Genomic DNA, 22,180 nt, shown 5'->3' on the forward strand with positions numbered 1-22,180 from the left:
TCCTTCTGAATCTGCTTAGTGTATTGATCTCTTGGTCTCCCTCTACGATTTTTACCCTCCACGCTGCCCTCCAATGCTAAATTTGTGATCCCTTGATGCCTCAAAACTTTTCCTACCAGCCGATCCCTTCTTCTAGTCAAGTTGTGCCACAAACTTCTCTTCTCCCCAGTCCTATTCAATACCTCCTCATTAGTTACGTGATCTACCCACATCTTCAGCATTCTTCTGTAGCACCACATTTCGAAAACTTCTATTCTCTTCCTGTCCAAATTGGTTATCGTCCATGTTTTACTTCCATACATGGCTACACTCCATACAAATACTTTCAGAAACGACTTCCTGACACTTAAGTCTATACTCGATGTTAACAAATTTCTCTTCTTCAGAAACGATTTCCTTGCCATTGCCAGTCTACATTTTACATCCTCTCTACTTCGACCATCATCAGTTATTTTACTCCCTAAATAGCAAAACTCCTTTACTACTTTAAGTGTCTCATTTCCTAATCTAATCCCCTCAGCATCACCCGATTTAATTTGACTACATTCCATTATCCTCGTTTTGCTTTTGTTGATGTTCATCTTATATCCCCCTTTCAAGACACTGTCCATTCCGTTCAACTGCTCTTCCAAGTCCTTTCCTGTCTCTGACAGAATTACAGTGTCATCGCCGAACCTCAAAGTTTTTATTTCTTCTCCATGGATTTTAATACCTACTCCGAATTTTTCTTTTGTTTCCTTTACTGCTTGCTCAATATACAAATTGAATAACATCAGGGAGAGGCTACAACCCTGTCTCACTCCTTTCCCAACCACTGATTCCCTTTGATGCCCCTCGACTCTTATAACTGCCATCTGGTTTCTGTACAAATTGTAAATAGCCTTTCGCTCCCTGTATTTTACCCCTGTCACCTTCAGAATTTGAAAGAGAGTATTCCAGTTAACGTTGTCGAAAGCTTTCTGTAAGTCTACAAATGCTAGAAACGTAGGTTTGCCTTTCCTTAATCTTTCTTCTAAGATAAGTCGTAAGGTTAGTATTGCCTCACGTGTTCCAACATTTCTACGGAATCCAAACTGATCTTCCCCGAGGTCCGCTTCTACCAGTTTTCCATTCGTCTGTAAAGAATTCGTGTCAGTATTTTGCAGCTGTGATTTATTAAACTGATAGTTCGGTAATTTTCACATCTGTCAACACCTGCTTTCTTTGGGATTGGAATTATTATATTCTCCTTGAAGTCTGTGGGTATTTCGCCTGTCTCATACATCTTGCTCACCAGATGGTAGAGTTTTGTCATGACTGGCTCTCCCAAGGCCATCAGTAGTTCTAATGGAATGTTCTCTACTCCCGGGGCCTTGTTTCGACTCAGGTCTTTCAGTGCTCTGTCAAACTCTTCACGCAGTATCTTATCTCCCATTTCATCTTCATCTACATCCTCTTCCATTTCCATAATATTGTCCTCAAGTACATCGCCCTTGTATAAACCCTCTATATACTCCTTCCACCTTTCTGCCTTCCCTTCTTTGCTTAGAACTGGGTTGCCATCTGAGCTCTTGATATTCATACAAGTGGTTCTCTTCTCTCCAAAGGTCTCTTTAATTATCACCATTACAGCAATAGATAATGTCACTCACGTGGTACATGACAAGTGATAATTTAAAAAAAGAAAAATAAAGAAAGAAACAGGCTTGTTATTAACGTTACAGTATTATATTAAAGTTGATAAATTATTTTGTGTCATAGAATGAGTGGACAGCTCACCAGTCGTGCAGAGATTGTTTGTACCCTTGTTCTGGTAAATCTGGTACAGATTCAGGAGGCCTATTAAATAACTTGAGCCTCACGAATTCATAGCACTTAAGTGATCCTAACAGTCTGTGGTACGGTGTATAAATACATATATTGCTGCTTGTCTTCTAACAGTGCGCATTTTCTCTGCATTTGGCTTCCATTAACTACTTCTTTAAAATAATTAATACATATTACAATCATTCCCGACATTTACCTGAAATCATTTAGGAAAATCAAAATCAGGATGGTCGGCAGAGCAAACTCAATCCTCCCGTATAGAACAACAAATAGAATTAGAATGAGGAATAGACAACAAATAATTTACATGAGCAGGATTACTGGTCTAGCAGCATCTTTCGTCCCCCTGCTGCAGAATCCATTGCCACGGAATTTTAATGGCACAGTGGAATCACTTGCGGCTTTTTAAAGTTGCGCCGATAGCTGTATAAGTACTACACGCTACCGAAAGATCGCACTACTAGTCGGGACTTGTGGGCGATCGGTTGCTGCGACATCTGTTGGTCGTCTTTGTAACTTCGTGCTATGTATCGCAACTTGTAGAGGGTGGCGACATCTGTGGGTAAACCAGTTATCAAGAGGTGCCGGATTGTTGTGTTTACATTATTCTTGGCTTCATTAGCGTTTTCAGTGTAAATTTGGTTTCCAGGCACAAAGAAATATGTCTGCTAGAGGAGGAAAGAAGCGCCAAAAGGCGATGTCTAAGTCGCAAAGAGCAAATGTTACTTTTCCAGTAGGGCGAATGCACCGGTACTTGAAGATGGGGACACACCGCTTGCGTATCGGAGTCGGCTCTCCGGTATACATGGCAGCCGTCATCGAGTATCTCACAGGTAAGACGAACGTTTAAATATATATCATTCTCTAGGTTTCGAGGAACAAAAAAAGTGCTGCAGACCACTATGAATTGAGTCAAACGCTACCAAACTTAATTTTAAAACAAAGAATATGTTGATTTTAATTGAATGAGTTGGAGTACAGTATGTTCAAAAGTTTCGTGCATTACATGTGCGATGTGTCGTAGCGAAGTTGTATATCTTCCGCCCTGAGAGCCGGTGGAAACAAACTGTGTATATAGCGGCTAGCGGTTGGAATATAAACAACTTTACTGAAAATGAAAAGTTGCTAAGAACGAATTAAGAAAAGCATTTTGTGCGCAATCAACGTGCCGGTGTGTTTGGTACTGTGGCGTCCAGACTTCCGGCAAACGAAAAATAAATATGATAGGGATTTAATCGGAAATTAAGTCAAACGATTAGTGCGTAAGCGCTAAGGAAACTATATTTTCCTCTGTACGGCATCCCTAAATGTCACAAAAGTTAGAAACTTACCGATTATCTGTCTACATTTTAGGCATCGGCTATTACCATACACCAAGAGAGTATAGTGGTAACTCTCACGATGGATGATTTCGTGTAGCTGGGTATAACTAAATTATATCTGCGAGGAACGGTTGAGGTTCTTGCGTCTCTAATTTGTGGTTTATGATTTAGTTGTCACCGTTTGAAGTTAAACAGCATCGTGTTTCAGATATGAGAATGACAATTAAGAGTCGCTCTTGCGGACTTTTCCCATGTTTCGGCAACATTCGGGCTGTGAACCAAATGCGGCCGACAGTTTTTGCACATTCGACATAGCCAGTAATCTAATATGAAAACTACAAAATGCGATACATACAATCTTCTGAAGAGGGGCACTAAGTACCCGATTCCGGTAAAGAACTTAAATTTCTAAAACGCAATTCGTTGCTAATTATTTTGTTACCATCAGCTACCGCTGATGAGGATGGATAAAACACTAAAGACGAACATCGTCAACACAAAAAAAAGTTTCACTTACTGTGATATTTCAATTTAGTCTACATTCTTGGAGGTTCTCTTTCATGGTGAAGTCAACAAAACACCAAGAAAGAAGTAATTATAAAGCATTACATTTAACTACATTTATGAATGGTAATCTACTTGTAAAGAAAGTGATCTGAACCATAAACTTCCCATATTATCAAGCAGGTTTATAATCGAGTCTTTAGGCAAATATTTTTCCTTCTCCGTGTCTTCAACTCGCCCATCTCGTTCTTTCCCTTGGAGCAAAATTAATAAGTGGGAAGTAAGATGCACAGATAAGTAACAACTAATTACCTTACAAGAAATCTTTCTCTTACACTCATAGAACATAACATGTAATGTGCACATCCCTGTGTTCATTAGACTAGATTTTGTGAAACTTGAGCAATGGTAAATGCCAAGACAGAGCCTTGAACACAGTGTGAGTTAGAGTCCAGTGTTTTAACTCCCTAGTTGCTCAGCTGATGAAAGACGAGGGAAAACTAATTTGAGGATTTTCTGAAGGGTTAAATTCAGTGAGAATGATACTTGTGGTATTTTTGGAAAATTTGATGAGGGCATTTATTGGAGAACGTCTGGAATAAGCATATTCTTTAAATTTCAGAAAGCATGGTGCAGAGTGAACAGCTTAATTTGGCCACTGAAGCCTAAGCTAATACTGAAATTGAATTTCAATGAAAAGTGTCAACAGAAAGGCACTGTAGTGTAGACTATAAGATTAAGACATATGATTTTTACTTTCAATAAAGGGGAATTTATGACATGATTTTTACTTTCAATAAAGGGGAATTTATCAAACTGATGAAAGTGCTTACTTTATATACACCATGATTGTGATTTTTCCTTTGACACCATCCATCATATTTAATACCTGTGTGTTGAGGCTGTCAATAATTTTTTTCTTATTAATTATTTATTGTATCAAATTTCAGCTGAGGTCCTTGAGCTGGCTGGAAATGCTGCAAGAGACAACAGGAAGGGGCGAATCACCCCAAGGCACATTTTGCTTGCAGTGGCTAATGATGAAGAGCTGCACTTGGTAAAACATTATAAATGCTGTAGCTTAATGTACTTACAAAAATGTACATTTTTGTGGTTATTACATGTATGTAAAATGAAGGTACTAATTGTTGTGTGATGATGACATGGGTGTTAAAAGTTGAGTATATCGCACTGTTTGGTAGGGAACCACCTGTAAATTATAAATTTCCAGAGTAATCTTATATCTGTACCGCATTTGCTTCCATCAGAAGAAAGGACAGCATTAATGAAACTTTCAGCAGCTTGCCCATTAACCGAAAAGTAATGAGTAGATACTAATAATGACATCGATACGAAAATAGAACTAAAAAACATCAGAATTTCTGTAGTAGAATATTTATTTAGGTTACCTGTTTTGGCAAACTATGTTACCAGTTTCAAATCTTATGCACTACACATCAAAGAATCTTGTTCATATGTACAATAATTTGTGTCACATGATAAACAGACATTTCAAGAACATGTATGGCATAATATATTGGCATGTCAAAAGCAAAACAATCATTATATAAAATATCATACACAGAGCACTGAATATACATTATCTTGCTCACTTAAAAGCTGTGCTAAAGTGATTAAGGCATTTTGAAGTTTATTGCTTCTAGTTTTATATCAATCTAGATCACCCCCAAAGTAGAATAATGTCAAGTATATGCTAAATTCTTATGAAATTCAGAGTATGGGCTCTGTTTCCTGTCAACACTGAATGTTTTTTAGAGAGAGAAATTCTTATTGTTTGATAGTATTTTCATATATTGTTGTTCATTCGTGGTAGAACAGTGTTGCAATATTTAATTGCCTATCTAGCATAGACTTGCTGAAAGTAACTTATACAGGTATCACTGGCCAAAGCTGATTGGTTGAATCATGTTCTTCTAAGCTTCTTGCTTAAACATTATACAGAGTGTTTATAAATGAATATCGGGGTTTTAATGCTTTATAATAGTTATTACATTAAACTTACAGCTATAAATGATATGTCAAATAAAAGAGCAACTCAAACAGTTTTACCAAGAACCTTATAAATGTTCAATGTGAGCACCATTTGTCACACAGCACACATCAAGTCTCTAGCCGAGTGCTGGATAGGCTGCAAGGGGCCCAATGACAAGGCTTGCTTTGCATGGCCTCCACGTTCACCCAACCTAACCCCATGTGATTTTTTCCTTTGAGGCTTCATCAAGGATCGTGTGTACATGCCTCCGCCACCAGCAGACCTCCCTGAATTAAGAAACCGGATTGAAGCAGCTGTTGCTACAATGACTGAAGACACACTTATCAACATTTGGGAAGAACTCGGCTATAGATTTGATGTGTGCCGTGTGACAAGTGGTGCTCACATTGCACATTTATAAGATTCTTGGTAAAACTGTTGGAGTTGCTCTTTCATTTGACATATCATTTATAACTGTAAGTTTAATGTAATAAATATTATAAAGTGTTAAAAACCTGATATTCATTTATAAACACCCTGTATATATAGTGTGCATAGTAATGTTGGCAGCATTTACTGTGACATATTTTGTTGATGTCAGATGGTAAACAGAAAGTGATTCTCAGTAGCCAGTGAGAGGAAGTAGGGAGAATGTGTGTTTCTAGAAAGCAATTTATGCTGACCTCTCGTATACCACTTTAAACAACAATCCTTATTTATTTATTCATCCATAGACCATTTAGTACAATAGTATGAGACATTTCAGATGCAGTATCGGGATAATACAAGTATATACATACATAAAACATAAAAAAGGTAGTGGTGATGTTGACTTGCAGGCAGGTACAACAAAAAGACTGCTAAACAAGTAAGCTTTCAGCCAAAACGCCTTCTAAATTAGGCAACACATTCACACAAAAAGAAGGCCTTTTGGCGGGAAGCTTACTTGTTTAGCAATCATTTTGTTGTGGCTATCTGCGATTCAGCATCTTCACTATATAATGAGTAGCATTGTATCCTTTTCATAATATTGTCATTACTTCATCTTGGATTTTACATTGTTTGACATTAAAAAGTATGATAGGATTAGGTTATGCCAGGGCAGGAAGTTGGCCATGGCCTAATCAAAAGAACAATTTCAGCATTTACTTTAGCAACTTGGAGAAACCATCAAAAACCCAAGTCAGGACATTCAGACAGTGATAGTCCCCAGTCCTCCCACATGTGCGTCCAGTACATTAAGATTGGTGTAGTCATCTTGCTTTATACGTCATTGGGAGAGGAATCACAAATGCGTAGTCTACCAAGCAACAACAACATGCACAAATAGTAAATTGTGAACAAGAAATTTTGAAAATAAAAACAATACTGAAAAAGTAAAAAAATGTAACATAACACTGTTAAAAACTACAATATGAATAATAAATAAATCAGTGGTGTAGCTAAATCATGAAACTGTATTAAACAAAAAAAATGAAAAATACACTAACATGTTATATAACACTGCTGAAAATAATAATGAACGAACACACAAAAACCTGCAGAGTGTGTATCCTTCAAAACTAGGCTAGCACCATATTCCTCCTCAGAGGATGTGTATTACACAGTATCTGAAACAGAGGAAGCAGAAAACAAACAGCAGAAACATTCTTTTTCAAAGACAAACACAGCATAGATGATACATCTGTTAAGCACAGTCAAAAGACTCCGGGCAGTGTGGTCAGGAACTGTCACTTTATTGGCTACAAGATTACTCGTTCCACAGCTTTACAATTTATTGTGCAAGTGATCCATGGGATATGGAAGTAACTAAACTAATGTGGCTACCATAGTGCACTGTCAACATAATATGAGACATCGTTTATTTTTGTAGCTGTTATGAAACTTTACCCTGAGATTTTGCTGTTGTACACTTTTAACCTTTGTGTAATGCATACACATTTAACTCTATGTAAAAATAAGTGTGAAGAGGCAGGCTGACATCCTGTGTAGTACTGAATAATTAGTGTGAAAGGATGTATAAAAAAAAGAGCATAAACACACAGTAGTATTAAAACTATTGTTCTGTTTTGGGATGATGATGATGTGTTGTTAGTGAGTATACATAGACATTTGTAAGGAAATTGAAGCATGAAATTTAATGTAATGCATTGTTAATTGTGAGTGCTTATTTGCTTCTATAATTGATCATTTTCATTGTTTTTCTGGGCATGAAGCTAAGTTGACACATTCCAGAAAGATGAAACATAACAAGAAAGAATTAAAGGGCTTTTAATTCTATTGATTTGTTTCAGTGACCAACAGTTAATTGTGACAGGGGCTAGTGCACCACACAAATTGTGGTCCTCTTCCATGACACTGAATGATGGGAATAAAAGCCATAATATTGAAGCTGTCTTCTCTAGTTGCAATATCTTTGGTATTCAGTGATTCATCTTGTTAGTAAGCAGCAGCTTCATTTCCTCTGAAATGCCCATCTGTCTTATTTAAATTTCAAATTCTCTGAGACCACAGAGCGATAAATCCCTAGCAACCATGTCAGTTACATAATCAAAGAACACACAGCTCCTCATAAATGCGATACTGTATCAGAATAGTGTAAAACTCTTCCTGTCTATCATTCTCTCCTGGCACTGCCATGCAAAATGCTTGGTTGCTGCTTCGGGTAGAATAGTAAGGGATGTAATTGTTGTGTGCCATACATGTAATGTCTGATGAACAACACAAATTTGAATTCCTTGCTACAATATTCCACACCTCATTGACATACTGTCCGCTTCTCAACTCTTCCTACATAAAGTTGGGGATTGTCTTTTCTTGTACCAATGTTTGTATTCCACTCAGAATTTTTAAAAAGTTACCAAGTGTGTTTTTTTTTAAAGACATTGAGGTATTTCTGTGATTAGATGTGATATCATCATTCCCACCTAATGGCAGATTTCTGTCCTGATACCACAGGTGTCTCCCTCTGATCCTGTTCCAGGCCAATTGCATTGTTGTCTGGTATCGTCCTCTTTTCACTTCCAGCTATCATTTCTAGTTGTCTCCTTCCTGTTTTATTCTGTCCTTCTACTGTAATATCAATATTAAGTGTAGGAATTTCATTTCTATACAGTGTATGTCCCATTCAGTTTGCTTTCCTTTTCTTAATCAGGTGTAGGAGAGTTCTTTGTTCCCTTAGCCTTTCTGTTACTGCAGTGTTCTTCACTTTCCCCACCCGTTTTGTTTTCTCCATTCTGCTCTCAGATATGGAGTGCAGTAGAGAGAAGACAGCTTCACTCTTGAAACTTTAGTTTCCCCTAATTCAGTTTGAGGTTAAAAAGAGAGTACAAAGGTACAGATTTATTTGTGTGCCTGCACATATACCACTCAGTGAGCTTCCATGTTTTCCAAGTAAATATGAATTACACAGGGTGTATACGACCCGGGAAATCTGGGAAAAACCCGGGAATTTTTTCATCCAGGAGAAAACCGGGAAAAACCCGGGAATTTTTTGGAATTCCGGGAATTTTTCATTGTTTTAACTTTCAGTTAAATTTTTGTAATTTTGACTGCAGAGTTGATTCTCTAGCAAGGAATGTTATTGTATCCTGCTACTGGAGAATGATACTGCAGCAATAAAATATAAACGAGAGGGGAAAAAAACTTTAGTTGCAAAGGAAATGTGCAATTTACGAGAACAAAACACTGTGCACGCACAAGCGTCTGCAGATAGTAAAAATATGTCAAAGGCCGTCGGGCGCAGACTGTAATTCTTCGTAACAATAAACTGCTTGCTATGAGCATGACATCGCAACTGTTCACATTATGTTCATTTGACCAATTGCCAGCGGTCTGTTGGGCATGCGCATTTGACTCGCGTATAAGCAGTACCTTCTCCCGCTACTTGAAGTTTGGCTAATGCCTATTAGCTGTATCGGTAGTAGCAGCAAGCAGCCAGATGCAAACGACAAAAATTTTTCTCGCACGTCCTAGCTGCCAGATTCACGCTTGCACAGAGTTGTGGGGAGGGGGTTAACCTCCACGTGACCCGTGTTTACGTTAAGTGATTTCGCTGCTTGCATTCGTGTACAGCTCGCACGTCAAATGAAAACAAAACGGATTTGTGTGGCCGGGAGCTATCAAGTGAATTAAAATACATTCACATAATTACGGAGGGGAAAAATATATTTTAAATTTCAGTTTTCTGATTTTATGTTATTTTCAAGTTAGTAGCAGTCAAGCATTAATCGCCCTGCAGAACAGTGAAGTTATTTTTGCAAGTTTGCTAAAGAAATTTGGCTTTGTTAATCTTTTCGCCGAGGCAATCATTTTATTTGAAACTAAGTGTTTCATTCTACAGTATTGGCTAGTTCCAACTGTTCGCTGAATTTCAAGTGCACATTATCATCTTCTGCCATATATGGCATTATGCCGTAATAAAGAACCAAAAATGAGATCGTAGAGTACTGGTACTCCAAGAAAATTTACATCCCAAAAACCACACTGAAAAGCTTAATATCAGATGGGACCTACTTCATTGTGAATCTGAAAAAAGCCAATTTGCACTTCAAGCCGAATTATGCATTTTAATATGGTTTACGAAATTCCGATGCTCTTTGGAGTATCCTCTGATGCCCTGTTTCTTTTATGGCGTAATGTAAACTCTCTTAGTGCTTTATACACACGAACATACGGGCTTCCTACACCACTGCAGTTGCACACGCACAATAATGCCTGTTTTCTGGCGCTCTCTGGCAACTGTTAAATCGAACCTATTTCCAACAGTCTCCAGATAGTATTGCGAACGGTGGTTAGAAAAGCGTTACTTTCAAAGTAAATTTCTTTTTACGCAAGATGAATTATGTTACGTGTGAGAAAGTGGAATGGATATCTAAATCACAGAGTGTTCGAAACTGAACTGTTTGAGGACCAGCCCCTTATAAGAATTTCGAGCCGAGGCATTTATGTCATAATTTTAATTTTAAATTTACTGGCACATTTGTGTGATGTGTCTTAAGTATAACACACGCAAAAAAAGATCAGTATTACATGTGAAAGCTTAGCTTCTGTTGTAGCGTGTTAATCTTACAGACTAATATTATATGTGAAAGCTTAGCTCTTCTTGTAGATATACGGTACTGTGTACATTAATGTAAACCGTTAACTTTTCCTCTTGCGTGTTCGCGCTATGTAACCAGTGATCTTGCTATTGGCTGACTATAACACGTGTCCTATGCTCTGAATAGCTGCTGTCATCAGCTGACGAGATCTCGTGGCTTGAGATATGACTCGCTTACAAAAGGACATCACAACCTCGGTTTCAACGCTCCGGAAACTGACGCGCTGTGTTTGGTGCAATTCGAATTTATACTTTCGTAATACAAAAATATGCAGCGTATATGTTGTTGCAAATCAAAGGTCTTTCCAAAACTTCTCTCCTTTTTTTTATTAAAGGTTCTCCAAAACTTCTTTGCCCTGTCTTTTCCTTCTTTTTCTGGGAAGTTCTGCGCGATTATATGAAACGTTAACCATTCAAAGGATTGATAAGTTTTACAGTTCCAAGGGAAAATCTACCGAAAACCTACTGTCACTTAGCACAGAAAAAGTGTATTTTCGCCCGGGAAAAAGCATATTTTTTAAACGGGATATCCGGGAGTAATCCGGGAATTTTTTTTCCTTGTCCCCGTATACACCCTGTTACAGCTCAGTACATGGTACTAACTAAGTTTGAATGTAATCCTTTATTTATTACATTCAACTTAACAGCTATAAATAAAACTCAAAGGAGAGAGCAACTCATTTTTTTTGTATACCTGTAGGCAAAGGAAAGAGTATGGAATGAGTAACAGTGAGTGAAGAGCTTGTTGAATGAGTGAGTCTTTCATGCATAGCCCCAAGAAATCAGTTTGGAGAGCTAGTAGTGAATTAGCAGTTCCAGTGATGTCTGTGCAAAGACTTTAAAGGAGATGCTTACAACTACATCCTTATTATTTGCACTTTTTACAAACTCTAGAGCCTACAGAGTACAGTTCATGTACCAACTTTGCAAACGAAATTTTTCTGCAGCAGGATGAAGATTTTCTATATCTGTCTGGATCTGGTCTTCGGTGATGAATCGACATTTCACTTGAGTGGAAATTTGAGCGCACATAATGTGCGCTTCTGTAGATCAGCAAATCCCCATGAGATTCCCCTAAATTTAATGTTTATCGGGCCATTTCCTAGCAGAAAGTTTATGTGCCCTTTTTTTCCATTGAAGAACTGTAACTGATGTTTCTTATCTTGATGCACTAGAGTTGTGACTCTTTCCTCAGTTGGAAGAAGTTGAACCACAGAACTTTATTTGGCAGTAATATAGTGCGCCGCCTCACTGGCATAACTCAGTACGCGATTGGTTAAATACTGTTCTACCTGCCCGCTGAATGAGCCATGAGAGGCCAGATGAAAGAGCTTGTTTTGCATAATCTTTACATTCACACACAATCCGATTCTGTATGATTTTTATCTTTGGCATGTCATAAAGAATCGTGTGTGTGCCTTTGCTACCAGCTAATCTCTGCAACTTTAGAAACAGCATTGTTGCAACAATTACTCCAGATTAACTGATCAAGGTTTGGGAAGAACTTGTCTATGAACTCAATGTGTGCTCAATTTGAAGACTTAAAAGAAAAATTCTTTGAGTTGTTTTTTCATTTCCTGAATTATTTATAATGGTAAGTTGAATCTAATAAATGCTGCAAAACCTTGAATCCCGTGTATTCACTTTGAAATGACCTGTATAATGAAATAAAATTAATACATTATGAGGATGAAATCTGTGAAGATGCAGTTACACGGGATAGTATCAGTGTGAACCATTGAGGCATCCTGACCACCATTGATCCAATAATTTCATTTCTGTACATTTAATTCGGTTAAGATAGCTTTTCACAATAAACAGGATATCTCGATTTGTGTCCCATGTGGCACAAATGTTCAGTAATTGGCATAACACATTTATAATGTTTTTAAAGTACTAGTTATTGTGCTGTGAAGGGTAACGAATGACACGGAGTGTGTACAATAATTGTTGAAGACTGTCTTCTGCTTGCAGCCCTAAGTAAATTCACATGGCTAGCCAATAGTTATCATTTTCAATTACACCTGTCTGGAGGGTTTCAAGAAAGCACAAGCAGGTGAATCCATATAATTTATAGTTTTTCTAACTGTATAGCCTACAATCTATTTACATCCACATACACTTTTTGCAAGCCACCATATGTTGCACAGCGGGGGTACCTCATTGTACTGCCAGTTGTTCTGCACCTGTTCCCACTCGCAAATGGAGCAAAAGAAAAACAAGTGTCAGTATTCTTCTATATGAGCCCTTTTTTTGTGGTCCTTATATGAGATATATGCTTGTGGCTGTTCGAGCATCCTATAGTGTGTTGCAAATCCCAGTTCTCAACAATATTTTTAAAAAAGGATGCCTTCTTCTCTCCAGAGATTCCCATTTGAGTTCATGGGGCATTTCTATCCCAAACACTCCAGCAGTACTCAAGTGTGGGTTGCATTGGTCTTCTGTACCCAGTCTCCTTTATAGATGAGCTACACTTTCCTGGAATTCTACCAAAAAACTGACATTTGCCCTCCCTACAATCAGCTTAATGTGCTTGTTACATTTCATTCAAGGCTATAATTAGCACATTGTTAAGCTCACAAACAAAATGTTAGCACGTAATTCAAAGACTTTCTTGATTCTGTCATCCTCATTGAGAGATTTGTTGTGGCGTGTCTAGAGAGTAGACAATAAAGAATGGCGTCACAATTCTAAACAAACTATTTTTGATGAAGACAAAGACTCAACTTGTGTAGTTGATGTGGCCCCTGGTTGGGATGGTAAAGCAATGTGCATAAATTCACTACTATTAAACAAAATTGTCACATTTTATACTGAAGACATAAAGAAGTATGGATTGTCAAAAAAAATTGAGACAGCAATAATGTGTCCAAACTTACAATTAATGTACTGTCTTAGCACAGTAATTACGCAGAGACACTCTGTGTAGACTGCACAGACACCACTTAAACTGATACTTGTTGACACACTCGAGTAGCTTCATGGTACAAGAAACGCAACCAAACACAGACTGAGCATAGAGCTCTGTGGCCGGATGTAAATAGTTGTTGGTTTCAAAGCTTCGTTGTTGGTGTGCCCTCGGCCAAGTTGTGGATTGCTGTGTCGCCTGGTTGCTATGCATCTAGTAGTGTCTGTGGTGACACCAACGTTGAGTCTCACAATATAAGGTATCAGTGACACCACAGAATTAACATTTCAGCCTAATGGGAAGGTAAGCACTTGTATAGTGAGTATATGATGGTCAAATAATCACCACCAGATATTGCAGTGCAATAAAGGCTATGTAAAATCGAACTTTTTGGTGTCATATCCCAAGGGCACTATTTTGCACTAAAGAAAGTTTCACCGGAAATTCTTATCTCAATATTCTGTAATTATGGTTCTTTCGTCACATGGGAGATGAGCAAGAGAACTTTTTGGTAACAAGATAATGTGCCTCATTTGTGACCGGATGGTATAACATGTTGAGCATATCCTCCATAGTTGCCCAGTATTGAGTTTATGTGTTTCGCTCTATTTGAGGGTGTATAAATTATTTTTTCTGTGGCTGTGGCGGTGGGGGAAAATGCACCTATTGTTGAGTGTATGCTGTGTGACAAATCAAGCCCACGTTAAATACTTGAAGCACAAATTTTTGCATTGTTCACATGATTTATCATTGTAAACCAAAATTCATGAATATGACAAAGCTTTAAATGCTGAAATTCTTTTTCGGTGCCTGCTAAATTTAATTCACACTTAACTTGAAAGATGTACACTTGTGTTTTTAATTTATCCAAAAGTAGACATGAGGTTGTGGCTGTACTCAACTTGACATCAAAAAAAGTAGGCCATCCATACACAGTGCAAAAGCACTATCTTAATGAGTTTCAAAGGAATATGAGTCTGTCATCAAAAATATCTACACTCAAGAATTTTCAATGTGATGAATAATTTTACGAACATTCATCCACAGAAAGTCCTCATAGTATAGTGTAATGTGCGCTGATGGTTTACTAAGTTATGCCCACCACACCAGTCTGTAAACTTTGCTGTTTCTCTCTTTCATAGACCTTATTCCATCATGCAGCAACCACTGTTGTCATAGTTTGCAAAATTTATTTTATTTTAATAGTTGAGCTAGATGCCCTTCTTGTCACCACCATCAACTAACCTAAGGAAGAAAAGTCAAGTGTGCCATCTGTTCGTGAAGGTCAAAATTTTGTTCTCTGTGTTACCGTGTTTTAACTAACTGTGTATTGTATTTTCTGAAGGGTAGATTGGTGACTGGCCCAGCAGGGAAAACCACTTCAAAACGACCACCCAGACTGCGTGGTGTATCAGACCAACAGTCTTTAATTGGACATGTTGATACATCTGTATATGGGTCATTTCCCTGTCTTGCAAACTAGAGTGCTGTGTGTTATGATAAATGAGCAGGTCAAATAAACTTTGTCGTATTGCCATATGTTATTTGTAGCATGTCATGGTGTAATATTGTAGCACATAGCAAAGACCTATAGTGAACATTTGAACGTGGCTGGAAATGAGTGAAGTACTTATTGTGTTATTATGGGCAGTTCCATGAAGCTGTAAGATTAATACCTCACTCTAGCTAGTAACATATGCCATATATAAAAAGTATATGTTAGCACTGAAAAAGCTAAAGTGGTGGTTCAGCTAGAGAAGACAGCATGATATTAGTATACCTGAATTACAGGTTTGGCATTTGTTATGTGGTAACGGAGAACAGAATGGTGGAGTAAGGGACTGTACAACATATCTTAATATCGATGTACATATGCACATAACACTCATAAGTGAAAACAGTCATGCAAGTTGGATAGTTGATTACTAGTCTGATAAGACACAGATTTCATTTCACTCCATTGATGAAATAGTTTATTTGGTAAGAAGGCCTTGAAGCCGTGTAGATGAGAAGCTATTTTTATTTTTTTGACTTCTGTTCTTATTGGTTTCTCCAAGACTGTAAGTCTGTAAGAATTCTGCATCAGAAATGGTTCAAAATATTCAAATGTGATATTTGTGAAGCTTGTTTCTTTGGATTTAATGCTAAAGGTGTAAAGAATTAAGGACTGTCTATAAAACTGAGACAGCAAGAATGCTTCCAAACTTACAATATGCACACAAATAACTTGTGCTTTGAGAGCCTAGTTGCATAGAAAAAATGGTTTCTTTGTATCAAAAGATGTATTGAGATTCAAAAATTTCCGAAGCACTAAGTTAAATGTATTTCCTGTGTCTCCATGAGAAGTTCTGATGTACAACAAGAAGTTCAGGTGTACAACAGGGCTACTTTGATCACAGCATATCTGTCTCAAATACGGAAGAAAAATCTCATCAAACTTCACTATGTCTGTGTCATATATAATTTGAGGTTACTCAGTGGAAAGTTTATTTATAGTGAAACGTTTTCCGTGTTAGCTTGGCTACAAAGCTTTACAGCTGAGTGTTGTTTATCAAATGAAGAAAAAGCCTTATCTGCAGCATCTTTTCTTTCTTGATGTAGGGTACAAATCAGCTAAGACACTTGTAGTAAATTGGTAATTTTATAATTTAAACAACAGTATGTTCCAGTTACCACACTCCTGAAAATTTCTGCGATAAAATATTACAGTTATTTATAATTTGTGTTCTAGTGCCATTTCATACAACATTGAGTAAATTATGTTTGTTTTACTGTGATTGTGCATTTTCTCTTTGTTCTGGACGTTTTATACTAATCTCCATGTTCGTGGTTTGAACACATTTTTTGTGCAGTTGCTGAAAAATGTAACAATAGCATCAGGAGGAGTGCTTCCAAAGATTCATCCTGAGCTGTTGGCCAAAAAGAAAGGTGGCAAATTTGTAATGAGCAACAACATGCCATTGACTGTGCCATATAAAAAACCAATCGCCACAAAACCTATGTCACATCACAAGAAACCTTCACCGGCTGCACTTGGTGCTTCAAGCGGGGTCCGTGCTAAGAAACAGCCTTTAAGTCCAACATCTGGTATGTTCTGGGAATGATTTTCATGTGAAATATTCACAGGCTTGTTCTGCCACTTGTTTTACTCAATCAAAACAATTATCTACATCCTGTGGCAAAGACATTTCTTGAAACACTTGTGTAATTATACTGTTAATGAAATTAAAAGGCTATTATAGCAATGATGCAACTTAAGATCTGCATCATAAGTTCTAAAACTTAATTTGAAAAAAAAATCTAGCTTTTTACATCTTTCACCTTCATTTCATTTATTGCATATTTACAAAATGCATTATTTGGTCACATGTATAATGTTTTCTTTCTGATATAGGTAAGACGGGTAAAGGGAAAGGCAAAGGCAAAGATTCCAGCATTACTGTAGTCACACCAGCAAGTGCTAGTGTTACAACGTTGTCTGAAAAGAAACTCTTTCTTGGGCAAAAGGTAAGGATTGGATTTGAAATTGTGTATCATTGTTACTTGCTAAACTCATATTATTTATGCTTAAGGGAAACACAATTTTTTTATTGTAACAAAATTCTTCTATTGTCTTTTTCCAACCTTTGGTCATATAAAATATGCCATAGTCGGTTTTAACTTCTGAGAAGTCATCACCAGATGATTTGAATACATTACTTTGTAACATAGTCATACTTTGATGAGCTGCTATGTAACATATTGAAATCACCTGATAATGACTTCCTAAGAAGACGAAACCAGTTATGGTACTCTTTGTGTGATTTAAGCCTGTAAAAAACAATAATGCATGTTGTTTACAAAGTGAAATGTTTGAACAGAATATATTAAGACAATGCTACTGTCTATAAGTCGTTTGAGTGCATTAGCTTTAATGTTGTACAACAGTTCATGCTACCATCACAGTAATTCTTTCAAAGGATAACTTTCCTGATTTTATAGTCAGTTGGCATACTTGACTCATAGGATCTGCTATTACTGCGAGGATAACTGAATTTTAATTCTCTACTAAGAAAATGAAGCTGAAAGCATATTGCATATGTCAACATCTAAATTTTGCATTGCTGCAAAAGAAAGAAATACTGCTTAATTGGAGTGTTGAAAGCTCCAGGAGGTTTTTCATGGACAATGCTATTGTCTTTAAGGAGGCTGCATGGCCAGAAGACTTTATCAAAATATAGACCTGTAGACTATCAATGATAGGTGCAGTGGCTGGCTGCTGTCAATCATCCAAAAATAAATGTCCATTTTCATACACTAGCCTCAAGTTAGCAACAATTTCTTTCTTTGTGAAAAGATGTATTTTGAAACTGGAGCTTTGACACAAAAATCTTTTCCAACACCTGGAGATAACTAAAAGGCAGTAACAGAGTGGCATGGCTGTGTGCATTTTTGCATTTGTGCAGCAAGTAGACACCGAGTCAGTTGCGCACTGTTGTTTCTTTGATGAGAATATATAAATTATAAAAATACCAAAAAATGACTTTCAATATTACAATTAAACAATACGAGAGAAGGAAAGTTGTTACTCACCATATAGCGGAGATGCTAAGCCCCGATAGGCACAATAAAAAGTTTACACAAGCATAGCTTTCAGCCATTAAGGCCTTTGTCAGCAGTAGACACACATACACACACGCACACACACACACACACACACACACACACACATCTGCAGTCTCAGAGAGCTGAAACTACACTGCGATCAGCAGCACCAGTGCATGATGGGAGTGGCGACTGGGTAGGGGTAAGGAGGAGGCTGGGAGGGGGAGGGATAGTATGGTGGGAGTGGCAGACAGTGAAGTGTTGCAGTTTAGTCGAAGGGTAGGAGAGAAGGTGCGAAGGAGGGAGGGGGTAAGTAGCGTAAAGGAGAGAATGAAAGAAATTAAAAGACTGGGTGTGGCGGTGAAATGACGGCTGTGTAGTGCTGGAATGAGAACAGGGAGGGGGCTGGATAGGTGAGGACAGTGACTAACGAAGGTTGAAGCCAGGAGGGTTACGGGAACATAGGATGTATCGCAGGGAAAGTTCCCACCTGCGCAATTCAGAAAAGCTGGTGTTGGTGGGAAGGATCCATATAGCACAGGCTGTGAAGCAGTCATTGAGATGAGGGGTAACACGTTTGGCAGCGTGTTCAGCTACGGGGTGGTCCACTTGTTTTTTGGCCACAGTTTGTCGGTGGCCGTTCATGCGGACAGACAGCTTGTTGGTTGTCATGCCTACATAGAATGCAGCACAGTGGTTGCAGCTTAGCTTGTAGATCACACAACTGATTTCACAGGTAGCCCTGCCTTTGATGTGATAGGTAATGTTAGTGACCGGACTGGAGTAGGTGGTGGTAGGAGGATGTATCGGACAGGTCTTCCATCTAGGTCTATTACAGGGGTATGAACCCACCGTACTATCCCTCCCCCTTCCCACCCCAGCCTCCTCCTTACCCCTACCGAGTCGCCACTCCCATCATGCACTGGTGCTGCTGATCGCAGTGTAGTTTCATCTCTCTGAGACTGCAGATGTGTGTGCAAGTTGCACTTGCATATGTGTGTGTGTGTGTGTGTGTGTGTGTGTGTGTGTGTGTGTGTCTACTACTGACAAAGGCCTTAATGGCCGAAAGCTGTGCCTGTGTGAACTTTTTATTGTTCCTATTGCGGCTCAGCATCTTTGCTATATGGTGAGTAGCAACTTTCCTTCTCTCGTATTGTTACATTCCATTCTGGATTTTCCATTGTTTGATTATTACAATTCAGTATGAGCTTCTAACAAATTTACACCATTGTTCTGAATCTTTTCTTAACCAAAACAGACTAATGTGAGGAATAATACAAGTTTTCAAACTTGAAGTTCTTTTTCGGAAATGGAGGAAAAGATACAGAGACTGTGTCAGTTAAAAAAGACAGAAGAGGCACTCTTGATGTGAGGGACATATATTACAAGAAGAAATTAACAGTGAAAATTGAACGACCCCACGCGGCTGGATATCTGAGAGCTTTTCATTGGGAAGAAAACAATATTTTAACAATAAAAACAGTTTTGCACTCTTATTTCCTGTTAACAGCATTGTATATTTTTTGTACTTTATCTGTTTAATTGACTTTCATAACACTGCACAAAGATAAAGTACCAAAATATATTTTGTTTTCGAACTTCACTCCAGATCAGTTATCTAAAAGCATGGAGTCTACCAAGGTCCTCAGGCATTAACCCTTTCTAGTACAGTATGGAGTATTCTGCAATTCTGTCTCGAACTTCAGACTCGTCCTTGTATTTCATACATAATCCCCCCTGTCACATATGTAAAATCACTGTATTGCTTTATTGGCACTCTCTTGCATGTAGTATCGTGATGGTTTCCAGGTGTCATTACAGAATTTTTGTTGGGCATATATCCACATAAAGCTGTGGATACCACACAATCAACATCATCATCTTGTAGTGATGAAATCATCCTCTGTAACTGAACACCTCTGTGCGGTTGGCTCGTCTTGGTGGTAGCCGGTTGGACACCTAGTGGTGAAATTATTCACCTGGCCAGGGGTGGGAGATATGGTAAATACCATCTCTCTCTACCATTGCAATATTGCAAAGTTCCTGATCACCAGACTCACACCAATGCCCAGAATTGAATTCCAAACCTCTCTGTAGTGTCTTTTGAAGTTGGGACATGTAGCAATACCGATGATGATTTATCTGTCAAATGCGTACATCGAGTATGGTAGTCTCCTAGATGTCGTTTGAGAGAAATAAGATATGTGCTGGCACTGAGCTTCACCCTCTCCTCTCATCATCTATGACACAAACATGACACCACATGATACAAAAACACACACATCCATACATATACATTATGGTCACTTTTAACTACACTCACCTGGTATTTTGCGTTCAGTTGTGATATTGTCACATGATGCTGATGATCTTCTGTTGTGAAAGTGTCTGTAAGACATATATCAAATAATGTGTACCACACTGCAGTCATTCATTCTCGATTTGTTTGTGTTTATTTTATAACCTGATGATGAGCTTTGTCACAAGCAATAGTTTAAGCATATGAACCAGGTGAACAGTTATGTTCATAGACCCTATATCACACAGTGGTCTGGTGGCTGATTAACACAGTATTTTCAGTATTCGGTTCCAGGGTAACCTAATTGATGGCTCAGTATAGAATGTTTCACACAGTAACTGAACAATTTTCTGACTTGCTACTTGTTGTAGACATCATGGATGCGATCTAGCGACTGACCAGATTTTCCTTCATGCCTATTTGTAGACATGCATAAGATTAAAAATCAAAATTCAGTATTACATTTTAAATATAAACCTAAAAAATAACATAACTAAAGGACACAAAATTACAAAAGGCAAAAGATCAAGTCTGGTTAACTATCAGCTGTATAGGTCAGATAAAAGGCAAAATTATAGGTAAATTTTATGAAAATGTTTTCTACTTATGCGGGTATTCCCAAAATCTACCAAAAAGTTTCTAAAACGTAAAATTTTCCGAACTGAATAATTGACAAAATAACAATAATGGATAACATCAGGTGTGCCCCAGGGAGTGCGTTGGGACCTTTGCTGTCCGTGTTGCGTATTAATGACCTTGTGGACAATATTAATAGTAATTTCAGACTTTTTGCAGATGATGCAGTTATCTATAATGAAGTAATCTCTGAAAGAAATTGCACAAATATGCAGTCAGATCTTGATAAGATTTCAATGTAGTGCAAAGATTGGCAACTTGCTTTAAATGTTCAGAAATGTAAAATTGCGAACTTCACAAAATGAAAAAAATCTTGTATCCTATACTATAATAATAATTAGTACATTTGGAATCGACTAACTCGTACAACTACCTGGGTGTAGCACTTTATAGGGATATGAAATGGAATGTTCATACAGGCTCTGTTGTGGGTAAAGCAGGTGGTAGACTTCAGTTGATTGATAGAATACTGGGTAAGTGCAATCAATGTACAAAGGAGATAGATTACAAATCACTTATGTGGCCCATTCTAGAATGTTGCCCAACTGTGTAGGACCTACACCAAGAAAGACTAACACGTGATATTGAATGTATACAGAGGGGGACAGCACAAATAGTTACAGGTTCATTTGACCCATGGGAGAATGTCACAAAGATGCTGAAGAAAAGTGAACTGGCAGACTAGAAGGTAGATGTAAGCTATCCCAAGAACATCTACTAACAAAGTTTCAAAGAACCAGTTTTAAATGAGGACTATAGGAATATACTACAATTCCAAACATATTGCTCCCATAGGGAACAAGCGTATAATATTAGATTAATTACAGCATGCACAGAGGCATTTAAACAGTCATTTTTCCATGTTTCATATGTGAATGGAACAGGAAAGAGCCCTAATGGCTGGTACAGTGGGACATTCCCTCTGCCATGCACTTAACAGTGGTTTGCAGAGTACAGATGTAGCAATGAATGAAGCAATATATAAAATAGGGGAGAGGCAACTAGTGTTCCAAATTGGTGTGAGGTG

At 37.9% G+C, this 22,180-nt stretch overlaps 1 protein-coding gene across 1 annotated transcript in view; it reads left to right on the forward strand.

The window, feature by feature from the left end:
• The first annotated feature begins 2,381 nt into the window (after positions 1–2,381).
• The window catches only part of LOC124801140 (core histone macro-H2A.1-like), a 52,664-nt gene continuing 32,865 nt past the window's right edge, over positions 2,382–22,180 (forward strand). Inside the window, exons 1-4 of the mRNA XM_047263052.1 lie at positions 2,382–2,639; positions 4,583–4,689; positions 16,487–16,721; positions 17,029–17,141. Of these exons, the coding sequence (XP_047119008.1) occupies positions 2,468–2,639; positions 4,583–4,689; positions 16,487–16,721; positions 17,029–17,141 (627 nt within the window). The 5' untranslated portion in view covers positions 2,382–2,467. The remainder of the gene's footprint in view (positions 2,640–4,582; positions 4,690–16,486; positions 16,722–17,028; positions 17,142–22,180) is intronic.

The sequence above is a fragment of the Schistocerca piceifrons genome, chromosome 1, assembly GCF_021461385.2.
Source record: "Schistocerca piceifrons isolate TAMUIC-IGC-003096 chromosome 1, iqSchPice1.1, whole genome shotgun sequence".
In the NCBI taxonomy this organism is placed as follows: domain Eukaryota; kingdom Metazoa; phylum Arthropoda; class Insecta; order Orthoptera; family Acrididae; genus Schistocerca; species Schistocerca piceifrons.